Raw genomic sequence first — 16,583 nt, forward strand, 5'->3', positions numbered from 1 at the left:
TTCAAGGGACAAGGGAAGGGGTATAAAATAGAATTGGGATTGGGCCTTAGTCTTAATAATGACCATGAAAAAGAATGGATACACATGTAGTTTAGCTTTCAAACAACTTCTTGAAAGCGCTGCTTATCTCCTGGATCATGTCAGAGGTGGTGGTAGATCTGCTGTGTTTGTGGAAGGCCTGGCGATTACATTGCCTTGTCAGAGACGTAGCACCGAATGCAGCTACCAGCGAGGGATTCATGCTGGAAAAAAGGAACATTTACTATTAAACTGAAAGTGATGTGCAATGACACATTAAATAACTACTGATAATGGAGCCACTTACCCTTTAGTTGCATCTGGAGGTGAGCTGAACGCCCAATGGGCGAAGACTCCTAAGGAACCCGAGAGCAGATCTCCCTGTCCTCCACACCGCCGCCCACTGCCCTCTTGACTACAGGTCAGCACTGAGAGCAGGTAGACAAGCAACATGTTAGAGACAGAAAACGGTGCACCGGAACCTTATGAAGTCTGAATGTTTGAAGAACATCACTAACTGTTCTTTCCGTCAGTAATAATGTCCTCCTCCCCCTTCAAAACCAAGGTAAGGTGGCCCATGGCGATGGCGAGTTGCTGAGCACTTCTCTTGTGGTCGGTGCTGTCCAGAGGTTCATGATGCTGAAATCAAAGTTTGATTTAGCATGTATACTGCAATTGTATGTATTAGGTGTCTGTTAAGGTTTTTGTAATTGTTTTGATTTTTTACAACTTTTTTAAAATGGCAAAACAAGGAATTTTCTAGGACAGTGGTTCTCAACTTTTTTTTTTTGACTCCAAGGCCACCCTTTATCCAAGACAATATTCAAAATGTTGAACATCATCTTTTTGTTTTTTGGAATTTTAATTAAAATTTCTTAATACAAGTACATTGAAATAATTTTAAGTAAGGTTGCAAAATTCCGGAAATGTTTAAAGTTGAAAAACTTTACAAGGGAATCATCTGGTATTCATGGAAATAAACTGGAAACTGCAAAATTACAGATTAGGGAACTAATCTAACATGTACTGTAGTAAAAATAAAAAATATGCAGCATAGCCTTGGTTAAAACAACCAGATTTAATGCAAATTCAGTTGAATTTCTATCCTGCACATTCCTCACATGCACAAATAATTTCTAGAATCTGCACACTACAGCAGGACTACTGAAGTCAAAACTACTGCATTTGAGCAGTCAAGTAAGTTTTGATGATAGTACTAAAGTAAATATATTTGATCTATTAAAGTTTAACTAACAAATTCTAAATCAAAATGTGTTTATACAGCAGCTAACTAGCCAGAAAATGAGATGTGCTAAACCTAGCTCAACTGTAATGCTGTTTCTTCTGCTAGCCAGTTTTCTGTTATCATATAAGAACATAAGGTGTGTCCCAAATCGCGTACTTATGCACTATTCTATGGTGTTCTGTAGTATAAATAGTGTTCACACTGGAAATTCCAAAAAGAAAAAGTGCACTTTAAATACCCGGATGATGCACTTAACCAAAAAACGAAGTGTGGAATGTTGGACACTTCATGCACTCAACTGTCGCAGCCTTAACGAAGTAGCGAAGGGGGAGGGGCTATCAGACTCCGATTATTAATTACAAAATGACCTTAAATAATTCATACACTACATGGTTGATTACATAAAAGTGCACAAAGTGTATAAGTGCATAGTGTATAGTGCGTCATTTGGGACGCAGTTGTAGGTTATAGTTTGATTTGGCATGCTGAAATGTTGAGTGTTCCTCTGTATATCTAGCCTATTTTTATTAATGTTAATATTATTAATTGTCCAGCATCAATTGTAAAAAAAATTTACCATTCCAGCTAACTATTTATATATCTGTGCATGGCATTTCATTAGTTTTTTTTACAAGCTTTTTTTCTAATCTTATTCTACAGAACAATACCACGTGCACCAACTGACATTTTTAAAGGAACTTTTTATATTTCTGTTTGTATAGTATACAGTTTGTAAGATTCATTCTTTTTAATTCCTGTAAATTCCAACTTGGAAAATTTCCAAAATTCCCCAACTTAAAGGGGTCCTATTATGCTCTTTTACAAAGTCTTGATTTTGTTTTGGGGGTGTACTAGAAGAGGCTCTCATACTAGGTTATTCGAAAAACACATTATTTTTCACATATTTTACATTATTACAACACCTCTCTCCCCAGTCTGGCATGAACGGCTCGAATAGTTCCTGTATCAAATGAAGGCCCGCCTTCTGAAATACGAAATGTGCTGTTATTGGTTAGCTGGGCCAGTGTGTGTTGTGATTGGTTAGCTGGGCCAGTGTGTGTTGTGATTGGTTAGCTGGGCCAGTGTGTTTTGTGATTGGCAGCACTCGGCGCCTGGTCGGGAAATGTCATGCCCCTTACCATAGCCGTCTGCGAGCTTCAGTGTAAATATTGCGTCAAAATCACATCAATTTGAGCTCGATTCAAACCCGGATGATTGTAACCACTCTAAGTTCGTCTGCCTTGGGAAAGCTAGCGTGTCTCCGACATAGTGATAACACTCGTTGCCTTCTCTAGTGCAGCTCAACCAGGTCTCGTCCCATTCGTCAATATTTGTGATATCACAAATCCCGGAAAATATGCGTTGTAGTCCAAACGAGTCGTTCGTTGTAGTTTATGAAAAGTGATTTCTGCTAAATAAAATATCTTCTTTTGAAGTGGACTTTGAACTTTGCAGATATTTTTTTATGCTCAAACAGCAACATTACAGACTAACTAAAGTTGAAAAAGTGAAAAAGCATAATAGGACCCCTTTAACTTCCCATGAAGAATTTCTGGAAAAAAAACAAATCAGAAATGTTCAACCCCTTTACAACCCTAATTTTAAGATTTATTTGGGGCTCCCTGGAAATTTGCTGAGGCCCTCTAGTGGCCACCGGTTCCTGGATGAGAACCAGAGGTATAGAACAGGGGTGTCCAAATCTGTTCTTGGAAGGCCAGTGTCCCTGCAGTGTTTAGCTCCAACCCCAATTAAACACACCTGAACCAGTTAATCAAGGCTTTCAGACTCACTAAGAACTTCCAGCAGTTGGAGATGGCTAGCGTTAAACTCTGCAGGATATTGTTCCTCCAGGAACAGGACTGAACACCCCTGGTGTAGAAAGAGCATAACAGGCCCAGTTCTACAGGGTTACTAGAGGTGATAAGCACCCTCAGCTGAAACTGTAATAACAGCACATCTGGAGAGCATCAAATGTTTCTGTTTACAATGCGTTTTTGCAGTGTTGATAAAGTAGACTTGAGCAACTGATCTCTGAATAGTTGAATAGTAAAAACTGAATAGTTTTTATGCTGCTAAGACGACCAACAGTCATGTACATGTGATGTACACAATGCCTACAAAATGCCAGGAGTGACAGCAGCATTTAAATGTGGGATCACTTCTGAAGTTTCAGTGATTGACATAATGCTAACAATAGCAATGGTTGGGATAAAGTCAAAATAGATGTGTATTAATTAACATAAATGTACACTAAGAAATTAATAGAAAAACATTTATATTGTGGTTTTATATTGTGTCAACTATGTATTATGAGTCAGCAACACATTTATGCCCTCAAGAGTATTTTAGAAATGCTGTTGTGTAAAAGTAATGACTTGCAAACCGTATAATCCCTTGAGTGTATATTGTTATTCTTGTTAAGGTGGTGCTTAGGAGCTGTTCCTTAGGTTCATTACATCTGCACTTTACTAAAGCACCCTCACTAATTTCAGAAGCACCTCTTGTTATCCGATTCTGGAACCAGGCATGCAGTGAAAGCAATGTTGTAAAAACAAAGGCTCAGTTTATACATGGTAATATCATCTATGTCAGGTGATCTGATCACAAGTGAGCATATGAGACACATTTGAGCTGCATACAATACCAGGCAAAGTATCGGTATAGTCTGATAAGATGAGATGAATGTCAATACCAGATGTAAAAAGAGCCTTCAATATTACATACAAAAGGAACCTGCTCAGCTACATAGACATTATATTACTACATTCAAAACTCACCATGGCCTCATACAGACGGGTAAACTCCATAAAGTTGGGTGTGAGGATTCCTCTCTGATATCCCTGAATGACTGAGGGTTCTTTTGCGACTAACCAAAGCCCATCCTGTAAAGAAACACAAACGTGAATGTGCAATGCATACATGCATAAAGTGAGTATTTTATCCAGCAAATCCCTAGCCTGCTAATTCAGAAAAACATTGGTGTTGGTTCAAGATCATGCTTTTACATCATTTCAGACATTATGCAACACATCACTAATACCATAATATATAAAAAGCCATTTCTGAGCTCTGATCCAGTTCTCCTTCTGTACACGAAATCTATTGGCTGTTGCCGACATGCTCAGTATGAAAGCATATTGATCAGCAACATCAAAAGTGTCAGTGAAAACAGTTCTCACAGCATCAATGATGATTGGTATTCCTCGGAGTTTTGACCTCTCAATAATCTCCTAAAACAAAACATATGCCAAACGTTAATTCATTTAAACCCACAGAAACATAGATGTGAAAATACACAATATTTCTAAGCTCTTTAGAAATACATTCGACAAAAAAATGTCTTAATATATACTAAGAGTAAAAAGTGCGGACACACCTACTTATTTTCCACATTTTTGAAAAACAAAAGTCAATAAAACTGTAAAATAACAAACTGAGATATGACAAATGTTGTGCAGTGATCCACTTACAAAATTATTATAACGGTCTACAAAACTTTTCAACAAATGATTTAAGTATTTAAGCATAAGCCTCTAGAACAAGAGCTTTATCAAAGTTTGTGGTTGGTACTATGAAAGGGAATCAGATAGAATTTACCTTTTTAAAAAGAAAAGATATTAATGCTATTTGTGTTTCATATTAACAACTAAATTGCCACACAAATGTCATAAGACGTTTTTTTATGGTATCATTTCTCTTGCCTTAGCATTCTTCAGAAGCATATCCTCCCTCCCCAGACCTGGTCCCACAACCAGACTGTGAAGCCTGGGCAGCCATTTCTCGATCTCCTCCACAGCATTGGGACTGTCTCTGGAGAAACAGCACCATCATGCTCAAATCTCGCTCGACATGACAATAAACCAAATGTGATTCAGCTGGCAAAAAGGATTGAATCAAATATCCCTGGATATCCATAAAAAATTACTTTTCAGAAACTCTTCTGTTGGCCACCAGAGATATTTCATAAAATTTACTTGCAATCAAGGATTATGTCTAATAAGAGTTCCTGCTTACAGTACTGGATGGACAATGAGTTCAGGACTGTAGGACTTGATGACTGGAGCTGCATCTTTGGTGCAGAACACATGAGACAGATCGGCTCCCTGGAAAACAGGCAAGATGATTAGAAGGTAATAGACTGACATATCTGCCAATATTTCAGCATTTGAGCATATTTCAGCTCCCATTTTGCCAGCTCAAAAGGTCAATGCTCATTTGTTTATTTATTTTTTCAATTTTATGCAGATGTCTCATTTGATGACATTAAATTGTATCACACTGTTCAAAATGTTGGGCTCTGTAAGAAGGTTGTTGGCTGCATTTATTTGATGAAAAATACAGTAAAAACAGTTATATTGTGAAATATTAATACAATTTAGCACACCCAAAAATGAAAATTCTGTCATTAATTACTCACCCTCATGTCGTTCCAAACCCGTAAGACCTTTGTTCATCTTCAGAACACAAATTAAGATATTTTTGATGGAATCCGAGTCTGAGAGCTTTCTGACCCTCCATAGACAGCAACGCAACTGTAATGTTCCCAGGTCCAGAAACGTACATCGGTAAAATAGTCCATGTGACGTCAGTGGCTCAACTTCAATTTTGCCACGCTACGAGAATACTTTTTGTACACAAAGAAAACAAAACTAACGACTTTATTCAACAATTCTTCTCTCACGAGTTACAGTCTTCCGCCATTTTGGAGACAAATGTCAAAACAAAGGTCTTACGTGTTTAGAACGAAATGAGGGTGAGTAATTAATGACAAAATTTTCATTTTGGAGTGAACTAACCCTTCAAAATGAATACTGTGATGGCCATTTCTCCAATCTTCAGTGTCACATGATCCTTCAGAAATCATTTTAATATGTTGATGTGGTGCTCAAGAAACATTTCTTATTATTACCAATGCTAAAAACATAATATTAATGCTGCATAATATATCTGTGGATACATTTTTTGTTCATGATCTTTGATAAATATGAGTCAAAATCCACTCATGGATCATTAAGACAATTCACTCTGTGTATCTCACTAAAGTATGAAAAGACAAAATGCAGATGAGAAAGAAAAAAAAAATTTGACTGAATTTTTAACAGAATACTTACAACTTTTAAAGCCGAGATAGCTGCAAAGAAAGGTGCTCCTGTGTACCTAGCAAGAACAGTGCAAAAATGTAAGTTTCACCAAGCAAATTCACATACAGACAGAATAAACAGTAACACCTAATAAAATGCTGTTGTGGCAGAGCATGCCTTGATGGTATGTGGTTGAAAGTGAAAAAGTGTGCAAGCTCTAGAAATTACAGTCTAAACATAACAGCTCCGAAAAAGAGGAAATATATGAAAAATGCCCTAAAACTGTAAAATAGCTATAATTTTGTATTTATTCCCCTGGTCACACTTTACATTAGATGGCCTTATACTTAACCATTTGATACAATATACTTATGTACATACATTTGGGTGCATTGGAATTATATTTGAAGTACTTTTCACACTTATAGTCCACTGTTAACTTTACCCACAACTATAACCCGAACCCTTTTCCAAAACTTTAACCCATATAATCCTAACCTAACTCCTAATCCTAACTATACCCTAAAAGTATTAACAAAAATAGTGGAAAATTTCTAGAACAACACATAGTTACACAGTAAATCATAGTCTTAGTGTTTTTTTGTCTTAAGTATTTAATGTTAGTACATAGTAGTTAAGGCTACCTAATATAAATTCTGATCATTTTCCCCAAATATCTCATTTTTAAAAAGGTTTAATCCGATTAGTTGGCCATGCATGTGCAGAACCCAATGAAGCTTCACCACAGCTGCTTACATAGTAATTTAGTAAGTGTATAGCCCTGAGAAAGATCTGTGCAGCACTTACTCTTGACATCCTCCAATGATTCCAATGCGTCCGTCCTGACCCTTGTGTTTTTTGGACGTAAGTGGAGGAATTGTGTTTCTTAAAAGAGGAATGACATTGTCCATTGCCGCCGTTCCCAGAGAGAAAGAGCGCTCTATGACTGAGACAAGAATATAGTAACAATAATTAAATTCATCCCAAACCAGACCATCTTATTTCAGTTCCATGCATTGGGATTAGACTAGTAATTTTAAAAGGTTTGTACTTAAAAAAACAAAACAAAATGTCATCATTTTCACATAATTTACTTATGTCAATTCAAATTTTGTGATGAGAGAATATTTTTGAAAATCTTTTCAGTTCTTTTCCATCCAACTGTTCATATAGTTAGAAAATCTGTGAAGCTCCATAAGGCCTAAAACCTTCATTTTGGGCTCCATAAGGCCCAAAAGAATGATAAGCCCATACAACTTGAGCTCTATATCGGAGTCTTCTGAAGCCATTTGAGCTTGAAATTCAGGCTTTTATTCACCAAAAATCTGTCTCTTTGCTGTAGCTCCGAATTCTCACTTCCCATTTTACAGAATCAATCTTTTAGCACCAATGACATCAAACCTGCTACTATTTTGAAGTCTGAATGTAAACACAAACTGTATTTCAGAGCTTAAGCACTAGGGAGGATTATCAGTGAATAATGACTAAAATATTAGTTTATTCCACATAAAGCTATAATTTTGCTTTATAAGATTTGGAATATGGCTGTACGGACCCCTTTTATGGTTTTGGAGCCTTTTCGGTCACGATATAGCATTGCCATTGTATGTAAAATAGATCAGTGTACATTGAGTTCATTCCCTTTTTAATGTAATATTAAGAGGAGGAAAAAGCAGAAAACAATGCCTTTTTCACTTATTAAAAAATAACTGACTTGATTTTTCATTATGTGAAGAGGTCGAATATACATAAATACCTTGAATATTCGGGTAATATTAGGTCAAAGCATTTCTTAGTCCAGTTGTTTGATGAGAGAAAGAGACAAAATGTAGTTGCAATAAACACTTTAAAAATCTGTACAACTACAGCAGTGTGTGATTATTATTCTGTTGGAGCACACTCATCTTTGGTTGACCAATCAGCAGAAAGGGGGCGTGTCATGCCTGGACACATATTGAAATCTAATAATCAAGATGTGTATCTAAATTTTTCTGCTTTAAATATTTAATAAAGAATCTTTCCTGCAGCTCAAACAGTAGAGTGTGGTGCTAGCAATGCCAAGCAAGGTCCTGGGTTTGATTCTCAGAGATTCCCAAGCGCTAGTAAAAATGTAAAGGTGTTCTTCAAATGCGATTTGAGTCATTTTGGATAAAAATGTCTGCCCAATGCATAAATGTAAATCAAAAAACGAATGAACCCAATGTACAAGGACCAAAATACCTACTTCAAAATTATTTCAAATCTCTCTGTGTTCCACCAAAATAATGATAATAATAATAACACCAGAATTTCCATATTTGGGAGAACTATTCTTTTTCATGGGACTTTAGCAGTAAAACACTGTGTTTATCACCGCTTTATGACTGTGTAACAAATGGTAATTCAAAATAAATGGCAACTCTACACGAACATTGAGCGTCACCCTCTTCCATGAGCAGACCTGGGCCAGCTGGTTGGCTGTGGCTGGCAAACTCGGTCAAGGCAGGGGGATGGTTACCATTCCCAAAAGGGGGGCGTGTGGGGGGTACGGCGGGGTTAGTCTGAGGGATACAAGAGGGCTGCGGAGTGGCCTGTGGTGCAGGAGAGGGTGCGCGAATGCCAGCGAAAATCTGGCCCAACATCTGTAGCATCTGCAGCTCTCTGGAATGTTCCTCCTCCCTGCGCTTATCCTCGGCCTGAAGACGCTGCTCCTCGAGCCTGTAGAAGTTGTCTTCTGCTTCCATGCTCTGTTCCAAGAACTTCTCCATCAGCTTCTCCAGCGACATGTTCGCGAAGCGCTTCTTGCTTCTCCGTGGCCTGCTGGACGAGGTTGCCGGCGGGTTGGTCTTCGTCAGGCTGCTCTGTTTGGTTGGAAACGAACCTTTGAGAGAAGAACGCACGAATATTAACACGCACACACACACATACAAGAAACCAGACCGATTAGGCTAAAGATGGCAGATCATTGCTTTCTGACGGATCAGAATAAGTTGACATACTCATGCCTCCCACGGTCACCGGAATGGGGCAGGATGGGTACTCAGTTTTGACCGGATGCTCCATAAAGGAGCATTCACCACTGCCATCCATGTGAGCCTCCTGCAAGAGTTCAGTACTCTCAGCATCTTCATCCATTGTTTCATCTCCCCCAACAGCAACACTATCAATATCCTGGCTCTCTACTAAGGACCGATTGCTCAATATCCTCTCCATCTCGTCGTAGAACTTGCACATCTTGTGGTACTGCCCATTTTTCCTGGATCCCTCCTTCGCTTGGAAATACTGCCTCTTTAAGCTCTTAACCCGTATTCTGCATTGGTCTGGTGTCCTATCGAAGCCCAGTTCGCACAGACGGTTCGCGACGTCTCGGTAAACGTGGCTGTTCCTAAAGTTTCCGTCCAGCGCCGTCTGCACGTCGTGCTCACCCCAGATATTCAACAGCGCTCTGGTCTCCATGTCCGACCACAGGAAACCGCGCGTTGCATTCACTAACATGATGGTCGAAGCAATCCAAGTCGGCTTCGCATCGATCAGGCGGCGGGATATCTAGGCCTCGTTTCGACGACGCTTCATGCGGTTTCCGAGCGCATAGCGACAAAAGGCCTCGCCGAATCGCCGAGATTAACTGAGCTGAGCTGCTTTATGCAAAGCTGCTTAGAACTTCGCCAGTGTTTACCGCGCCAACAACAGTGAGAACGTCACCGCGATGTTGTGTACTACGTCATCACAACCGTGCGCAGTGCTTCACGGCTCGGCGATAAAAACAGTCAAATAGCTTTGAGAATATCACCAAGAATACATTTAGGAAACAACTGCTTCACTTTGTAAACTCAGCTTATCGTGCTCAGTGTTTGGAATTGCGAGTTACGCTTGAGAGTTCGAGTCAAAGCACAAAACTGATAAATAAATTACAAAACACAGTGCGGTCCGTAACTTCCAGTGTGAGAACATGCAATTCAGTTTAATACTGACAATACGCTGTTTGGAGTTTAAACAATCTTAAATGAATAAAACCTATATAAGATGCTTAATGATGTCAAATAAACACATTAGTGACACGTGAATACCTTTGTTACCCCAATCATACTGGATCACACAAACGACAAGAGTTCACTTAAAATGTTACGCTTATACTTTAATTACATAAAAAATGCACTCAGTTAAAGAAGTTTGGAAGCATTTGGACCCCACTGTGTGTATATCATGATTCATGTGGCACTCGACTCTGCATTTACCTTTATCATACAGCAACACTGCTGCAATTGTAATGGTTACAGTTATCACGCCGAGAAGAGAACATTTCAGTCCATGCATTCCGTCCTTCTCAACCTGCTTATAGTTAGATAAACTCCGATCTTACCAAGTGCCAGACTTAGTGGCCGTTCAGAGAAAATGAAGGTAGCACGTTTGAGAAGATTCATCAAGTTCTCGGGTAAACAAACACTGTTCAGGAGGAGAGTAAAAGCTGCGGGGATTAGCTGCAGTATCCAGTCAGATAATAGGAACAAAGTTCAAGATTTAATTTTGATTATAGATCTGTGTTACACGACTTCACTCGATCAGAATTGTCCTCCCTCTATAATCATCAGACTTCCGCTGACGCTCTGCTTTGTCGCTTATGCGTGATGACATAAGCGAAATTCAGTCCATATTTGACAGGAAATAAACCCAGGCCAATGCTACTCACTGTAGCGAAGACTGGTTACTTACAATGCCATTAAAAAAGGCAATATTATATATATTTATTTAGCCCCGCCTTTACTGTTTATTCCTGTGACGTTGGCACTCAAGTTAAATTTGCCCCGCCCACCACCGTAGGATAAGAAGTCTGATTCATTTCTGCGAATCGGTTCTTTTGAACAGTTCACTTCAAAGAACAGGTTACACAAGTGATTCAGTGATTTCTTACAGTCATCACGTCATTGTATGATCTCTGACATCTCAACTTACTTTAAAAAGTTCAAATAAACCTTTTAAAATATAAGTTTTATTAATAAGCATATTTATTGTATTCCCGGGTGTCCCAGTTGCAGTCATCATTCAACTGATAAATAAATAAATAAATAAAGTCATAACTATAATATTTACATTCAACAATAATACAATTCATTTAAAAACCACGCTCTATTGGCTTTTGGCTCAGAAATCGCTCAGAGGGATTAAGTCCTTGACCGAATCTTTCAGAACGGTTTTGTTCTAATAATTCATAGAAAAGATTTGACTCGAAAGAACGATTCATTGACGAATCGGACAGCACTACTGTTAAACCTGACTTGAAACTTCTGTAGTTAGAAAATCGGCGTCGTCACCAACTATATTAGGGAACAATTGCTATTGAATTTTCTAACACACACACACGAATGGGGTTTATTTCGACAAACTTTGTACGGAGATCGTCAGACTGGAGGTAATCATGCATTTAAAGCGCGGAGACCGATAAGTTAGCTGGATTGTTTATATGGCGATTTTACCTGTAAGAGTTGAGTTTGCGTGAGTGGCATGTGTTTGGAGACATGTCTCAAGCCTCAAGGACCAAGAAACCCGACGTGAAAGTCGTCATTCTGGGGGACATGAACGTGGGAAAGACTTCTCTCCTCCACAGATACACGGAGAGGAAATTTAAGGACACTATAAGCACAGTCGGAGGGGCGTTCTTCCTCAAACAGTGGGGACCCTACAACATTTCTATATGGGACACTGCAGGTGAGCTACTTTTACACTTTATTTAGTAAAACAGACTACAAAATACAACAACAGGTTATTACAGTGTGTTTTGCAAAAGCTGTATGTAAAGAATATAAAGTCAGCCGATCTTATAACTAAATCAACAATGTTATAGGCTATGTCAGATAAAAGTTGATAACATATCTGTTTTATAATTCTTTTTGTGTGTTTCCTAAATTCCCTGCTTCATATTTGTTGGTATTTGTTTTATTCTGATTTATAGTCAAGAACTTCTTTCTCACAGTGATTATTTTTTTATGTTGTGAATGTCAGCACTTTTTGTTCCTTATTCAGATGGTATATTTAAACATGAACGTGGGAAAGACTTCTCTCCTCCACAGATACACGGAGAGGAAATTTAAGGACACTATAAGCACAGTCGGAGGGGCGTTCTTCCTCAAACAGTGGGGACCCTACAACATTTCTATATGGGACACTGCAGGTGAGCTACTTTTACACTTTATTTAGTAAAACAGACCACAAAATACAACAACAGGTTATTACAGTGTGTTTTGCAAAAGCTGTATGTAAAGAATATCAAGTCAGCCGATCTTATAACTAAATCAACAATGTTATAGGCTATGTCAGATAAAAGTTGTTCTTTTTGTGTTTCCTAAATTCCCTGCTTCATATTTGTTGGTATTTGTTTTATTCTGATTTATAGTCAAGAACTTCTTTCTCACAGTGATTATTTTTTTATGTTGTGAATGTCAGCACTTTTTGTTCCTTATTCAGATGGTACATTTAAGAACTGGCCCTGTCATGGTTGAGGTTCACAGAACTCGACCTACTTCAAAATATGCAGAATTTTTAAATATATATTTTAAAATGGCATATGGATGCAGTGAGTTTCATTTAATCTGCACATTTCACCTTCCTTTTATGTCAATGAGTAAACCTGAAGATAAATGCTTTTGGTCAATGTTTGAAAACTTCACCCATTAAAGGCAATTATTTAACAAGCCTTTTGTACTCTTGTATAATAATAAAACAAAGTCAAATGACAGGAATTAGCAATGTATATATTATAGATAGGTAGAAATATATTATACTATCTATCTATCTATCTATCTAATGTAAAAAGGATGTTCTTTCTCAGTCATTTCCTGTGAAATGTTATTCCGTTCAGATGACAGATGACCCTGTGTAGAGCTGTTTGCTGTCTTTACAGGCAAAAAGTCACATGCTTGTGTGCAAGTCAGATGAGTGTGTGTTGAATCTGTGTGTGGGTGTGTGGAAACTGAAGGTTTTACTGGTCACTCACACAGTTGTTTCTCAGGGGTGGGGGTCTAGGAGGGATGTTCACAGTTAAATTAAGATGTTATGAAGCTTTTTGTTCTCGATTTCGAATGTGATCCTCTTTGGGTTTAGTGGAAAAACCTGAATTACCAAGAAAGAAGTACTGAGCATGCAGTGTCATCATATGAGCAAAATGACATGTCAAAGTTCCATTCATTTTTTGTTTGTTCATTTTCATTTTCATGTTCCACTATGCCTTTAACCCTATAAAGCCCACTGTATTACATTTCTAAGGCCCCTCTAAATTATCAACATGATCAAAACTTCTACATGCCTTCTGCCCTCTCATTGATAGTTTTTTAGCAATAAAACGACTAGTATAATCTTAAAATTCCCCCTTCAGGTCATAATACACATGCCTTTTTGCTGTGAAATCTCGAATGAATTTTATAATGTTAGAATATTGTTAACGTTTATATTGTTATTAATCTTTCAAGATGAACATTTTCTGGACTGAAGAAACATAGGTTTACTTGATTATACAGTACGTAATTTTTTAGGAAAATAATAATGTATGTGTAAATATAATGTTTGTGGGTAGTTGACAAATAGGCAGTAAAAAATGCTTTTTTTGTAAAACACCATTTTTGAAGAAGAAATACGTATATTTATGTAGTGTGAAGTCTGACGTTTGAGAAAATATAAAGGGTCACTTCATCTTCGTCAATTCTTTCACTGTTTTTTTTTTTTTTACATTTTTACTGAACCATACATTTGTCCTATGGTGTGACATAGCCACAAAAAATAAACTCTTAATAGTACATAAATACCAAGAGAGAGATTTATCTTCATTGTCAGACACTTCGATTCCATTTCAATTTATCGTGCAGCCCTAATTCTTATTATATTATATAATTTTTTTTAAGTATATGGCTGCTCTTTTTAAAGAGATAGTTCACCCAAAATGAAAATTCTGTCATTAATTACTCAGCCTCATGTCGTTCCAAGACCACAAATTAAGATATTTTTGATTAAATCCAAGAGCTTTCTTACCCTGCATAGACAGCAACGCAACTGAAATGTTCCCAGACCCAGAAACGTAGCAAGGATATCGTTAAAATAATCCATGTGTAGTGTGAAGTCTGACGTTTGAGAAAATATAAAGGGTCACTTCATCTTCGTCAATTCTTTCACTGTTTTTTTTTTTTTACTTTTTTACTGAACTGTACAGTAAATTTGTCCTATGGTGTGACATAGCAAAACTTAAAAAAAACTTTTAATAATATACAAATAGCATGAGAGAGATTAATCTTAATTGCAAGACACTAATTTTCATATAGTGTTATTTATTTCATATGAAATTATGAATAACACCATTTTTTCCCCATGACTTGTTGGGCATTTTCAAGACTAACTTTGACAACAAGACAAACTTTGCTGTCATCCATTCAAAACTGCAGAAAATTATACCATTTTAAGATGAATGATGATTATATCTCCCCTACTGCAATACTCAACTGTTTTTTAAAGATATTTCGAGATTAAAAAAACAAATCTGTGGTTCTTTTATGTGTGTCACACCAAAGGACATTACGTCACACTAAAGGACCGAAATGGTAGTTATTCCTTTAAAGAGAAGGTGAGAAGTATTACATTAAAGTATTTCTATTTAACTTTGAAAATGTGAAAGGAGAAAGAAAGTTTAATTTTAATACAAACAATATCAACATGTTGTTTTTAAACAAAACAAAATAATTTTCATCAACAAAATTCAGTCACTTAGTCAATCAGTATGTTACTGAAACCCTTCTAGAGCCTCCGCGCTGCATGTGCGGCACAGCTAAATATGATTGATATTCAAACTATATTCTTATTAGGGCTGCACGATTAATCGAATGCGATTGTACTTTGAATTCTTCAGAAAGATCTGCAGAGCAGCAGGTGCTACATGAACTTTCACCCATTTTATTCTTATCATTAGTTCATCTGGTGATGTGTAATGATAGTAAAGCTTACTTCCTCCGTAGTAGCTCACCATGTCTGAGTGGCTGTTGTTGGTGTTCCTGTAGCTCAGACAGTACAGCATGCTGCTAGCAACACAAGTTTATGGGTTTGAATTGCAGGGAATTCATGAAAGATAAAACGTATGCCTTGAATATGTTATAATACCTTTGGATAAAAGCATCTGCGAAATGTATTTATCTTTCTGACGTCACAAAGTCTCAAACAAACCACTTTTTAGTTTCACCGGAGAAGGAGTTTTGAGTTGCTAAAGTTACATTGTTAATTTGTTTATGTACAATGAAGATTTTAATGTCAGTGGGTAATGTAAACTGAATTCCTTAATTTGATCCTTTGAACTTTTTTTGATTATATGCAAGTATTGTAAAATTAAAATGAGCCTTTAAGTACTCATTTTTATGAGGCACAAATGAAGAGAGCTATGTTTCTCTCTCATCGTTCAGACACAGACAGCAGAAGCCAAGTTAGTTGAAGACCACTACATATTTCTACAACAATGAACTCTTGTATTTCTGCTGTTACAGCTCTCAGTATCATGACCAACAACCTTTGGCTTTCTTTTTAAAGGAGAAAGTGAAAGAAGGTTTGTTTTCAGTATTTAACTCTTTCTTTCGTTTATTCAGTCGATTTGGCCTCTCAGAACTATTCAGGTTACTTGTGTTTAATTCTATTGAGTGAATCACCATCAGCAGGGCTGTAGCAAGTACAGTAAAATGAACTTTTCTCATTGAAGTAACCTTAATGCACAAAATATTGTACAGTCAGCAGGTTTTGCTAATGTTTAATAATTTTTACTTGGCAAGTCTCAAATGCACACCAAGTTTAGTCAAACTGAAACTAATATCCTTAAAACTGTTAGTGTGTGTGTGTGTATATATATAGTGGTGGCCAAAATTGTCAGAACACTTGGCATATTTAAGAGGTTTCAGTTGTTTTTGTTGAATTGGCCATTACAATACCCATAAAACGACCTATTGCCAGAAGCACCTGCGACAGAAGGAATCTGCTGGAACGCTGAAAACGATGGACTGAGCCCCTCAAAGTCCGGATCTCAACCCCATCAAGCAAATTTGGGGCGAGTTGGAAAATAAACTGGACAGATCTATTGTACATTCAAAGGAAAGCCTTTGGCTTGAGCTGCAGAAGGCATGGGATAGCATTAGTGTTGAAGTTCTCAGGAAATATCTTGACACTATGCCAGAGAGATGTGCTGTAATTGCTGCAATAGGTGGACATACCAAATATTAAAGTTAAAAGTGGATAAAAACAGTACG

The 16,583-nt window shown here is 37.3% G+C and overlaps 2 protein-coding genes and 1 long non-coding RNA gene across 6 annotated transcripts in view; 1 reads left to right on the forward strand and 2 right to left on the reverse strand.

Annotated features, from left to right (window-relative positions):
* LOC107715914 (ATP-dependent (S)-NAD(P)H-hydrate dehydratase) lies at positions 1-10,120 on the reverse strand. Of its 3 annotated transcripts, none has more exons than XM_016522178.1 (11): positions 9,324-10,120; positions 8,786-9,205; positions 7,153-7,291; positions 6,376-6,421; positions 5,279-5,367; positions 4,966-5,074; positions 4,444-4,494; positions 4,042-4,146; positions 537-657; positions 326-446; positions 1-242 (listed from the first exon to the last, which is right to left on the reverse strand). In XM_016522178.1, the coding sequence occupies exons 1-11, from the start codon at positions 9,817-9,819 to the stop codon at positions 92-94; spliced, it is 1,848 nt and encodes a 615-aa protein (XP_016377664.1). In that variant the 5' UTR covers positions 9,820-10,120; the 3' UTR covers positions 1-91. The 3 variants fall into 3 exon arrangements, with proteins under 3 accessions (XP_016377664.1, XP_016377663.1, XP_016377662.1); XM_016522177.1 differs by having other exon boundaries at positions 8,768-9,205; XM_016522176.1 differs by having other exon boundaries at positions 8,756-9,205.
* Positions 10,121-11,550: 1,430 nt separating this feature from the next.
* The window catches only part of LOC107715918 (ras-related protein Rab-20-like), a 9,913-nt gene continuing 4,880 nt past the window's right edge, over positions 11,551-16,583 (forward strand). The window contains exons 1-2 of one of the 2 annotated variants that reach the window (XM_016522187.1): positions 11,551-11,894; positions 12,358-12,490. In XM_016522187.1, coding sequence (XP_016377673.1) covers positions 11,838-11,894; positions 12,358-12,490 — 190 coding nt within the window. In that variant the 5' untranslated portion in view covers positions 11,551-11,837. Of the gene's footprint in view, positions 12,028-12,357; positions 12,491-16,583 lie in introns of both variants that reach the window. The other variant, XM_016522186.1, reaches the window with a different exon arrangement.
* The window catches only part of LOC107715922 (uncharacterized), a 10,082-nt gene continuing 8,440 nt past the window's right edge, over positions 14,942-16,583 (reverse strand). The window contains exon 3 of the long non-coding RNA XR_001637151.1: positions 14,942-14,952. This is a non-coding gene — a long non-coding RNA (uncharacterized LOC107715922). The remainder of the gene's footprint in view (positions 14,953-16,583) is intronic.

Source organism: Sinocyclocheilus rhinocerous, unplaced genomic scaffold (assembly GCF_001515625.1).
Source record: "Sinocyclocheilus rhinocerous isolate Xijiao unplaced genomic scaffold, SAMN03320098_v1.1 scaffold600, whole genome shotgun sequence".
Classification (NCBI taxonomy): Eukaryota; Metazoa; Chordata; class Actinopteri; order Cypriniformes; family Cyprinidae; genus Sinocyclocheilus; species Sinocyclocheilus rhinocerous.

Bases quoted from the DNA above. Each gene is read 5' to 3' on its own strand.
- LOC107715914 (XM_016522176.1), bottom strand. From the start codon at position 9,819: ATGTTAGTGAATGCAACGCGCGGTTTCCTGTGGTCGGACATGGAGACC. The intron at 6,422-7,152 runs GTAAGTGCTGCA...TGTTCTTGCTAG, and splicing joins ATCATTGGAGGATGTCAAGA to GTACACAGGAGCACCTTTCT. The intron at 243-325 runs GTAAGTGGCTCC...CCTTTTTTCCAG, and splicing joins CCTCCAGATGCAACTAAAGG to CATGAATCCCTCGCTGGTAG.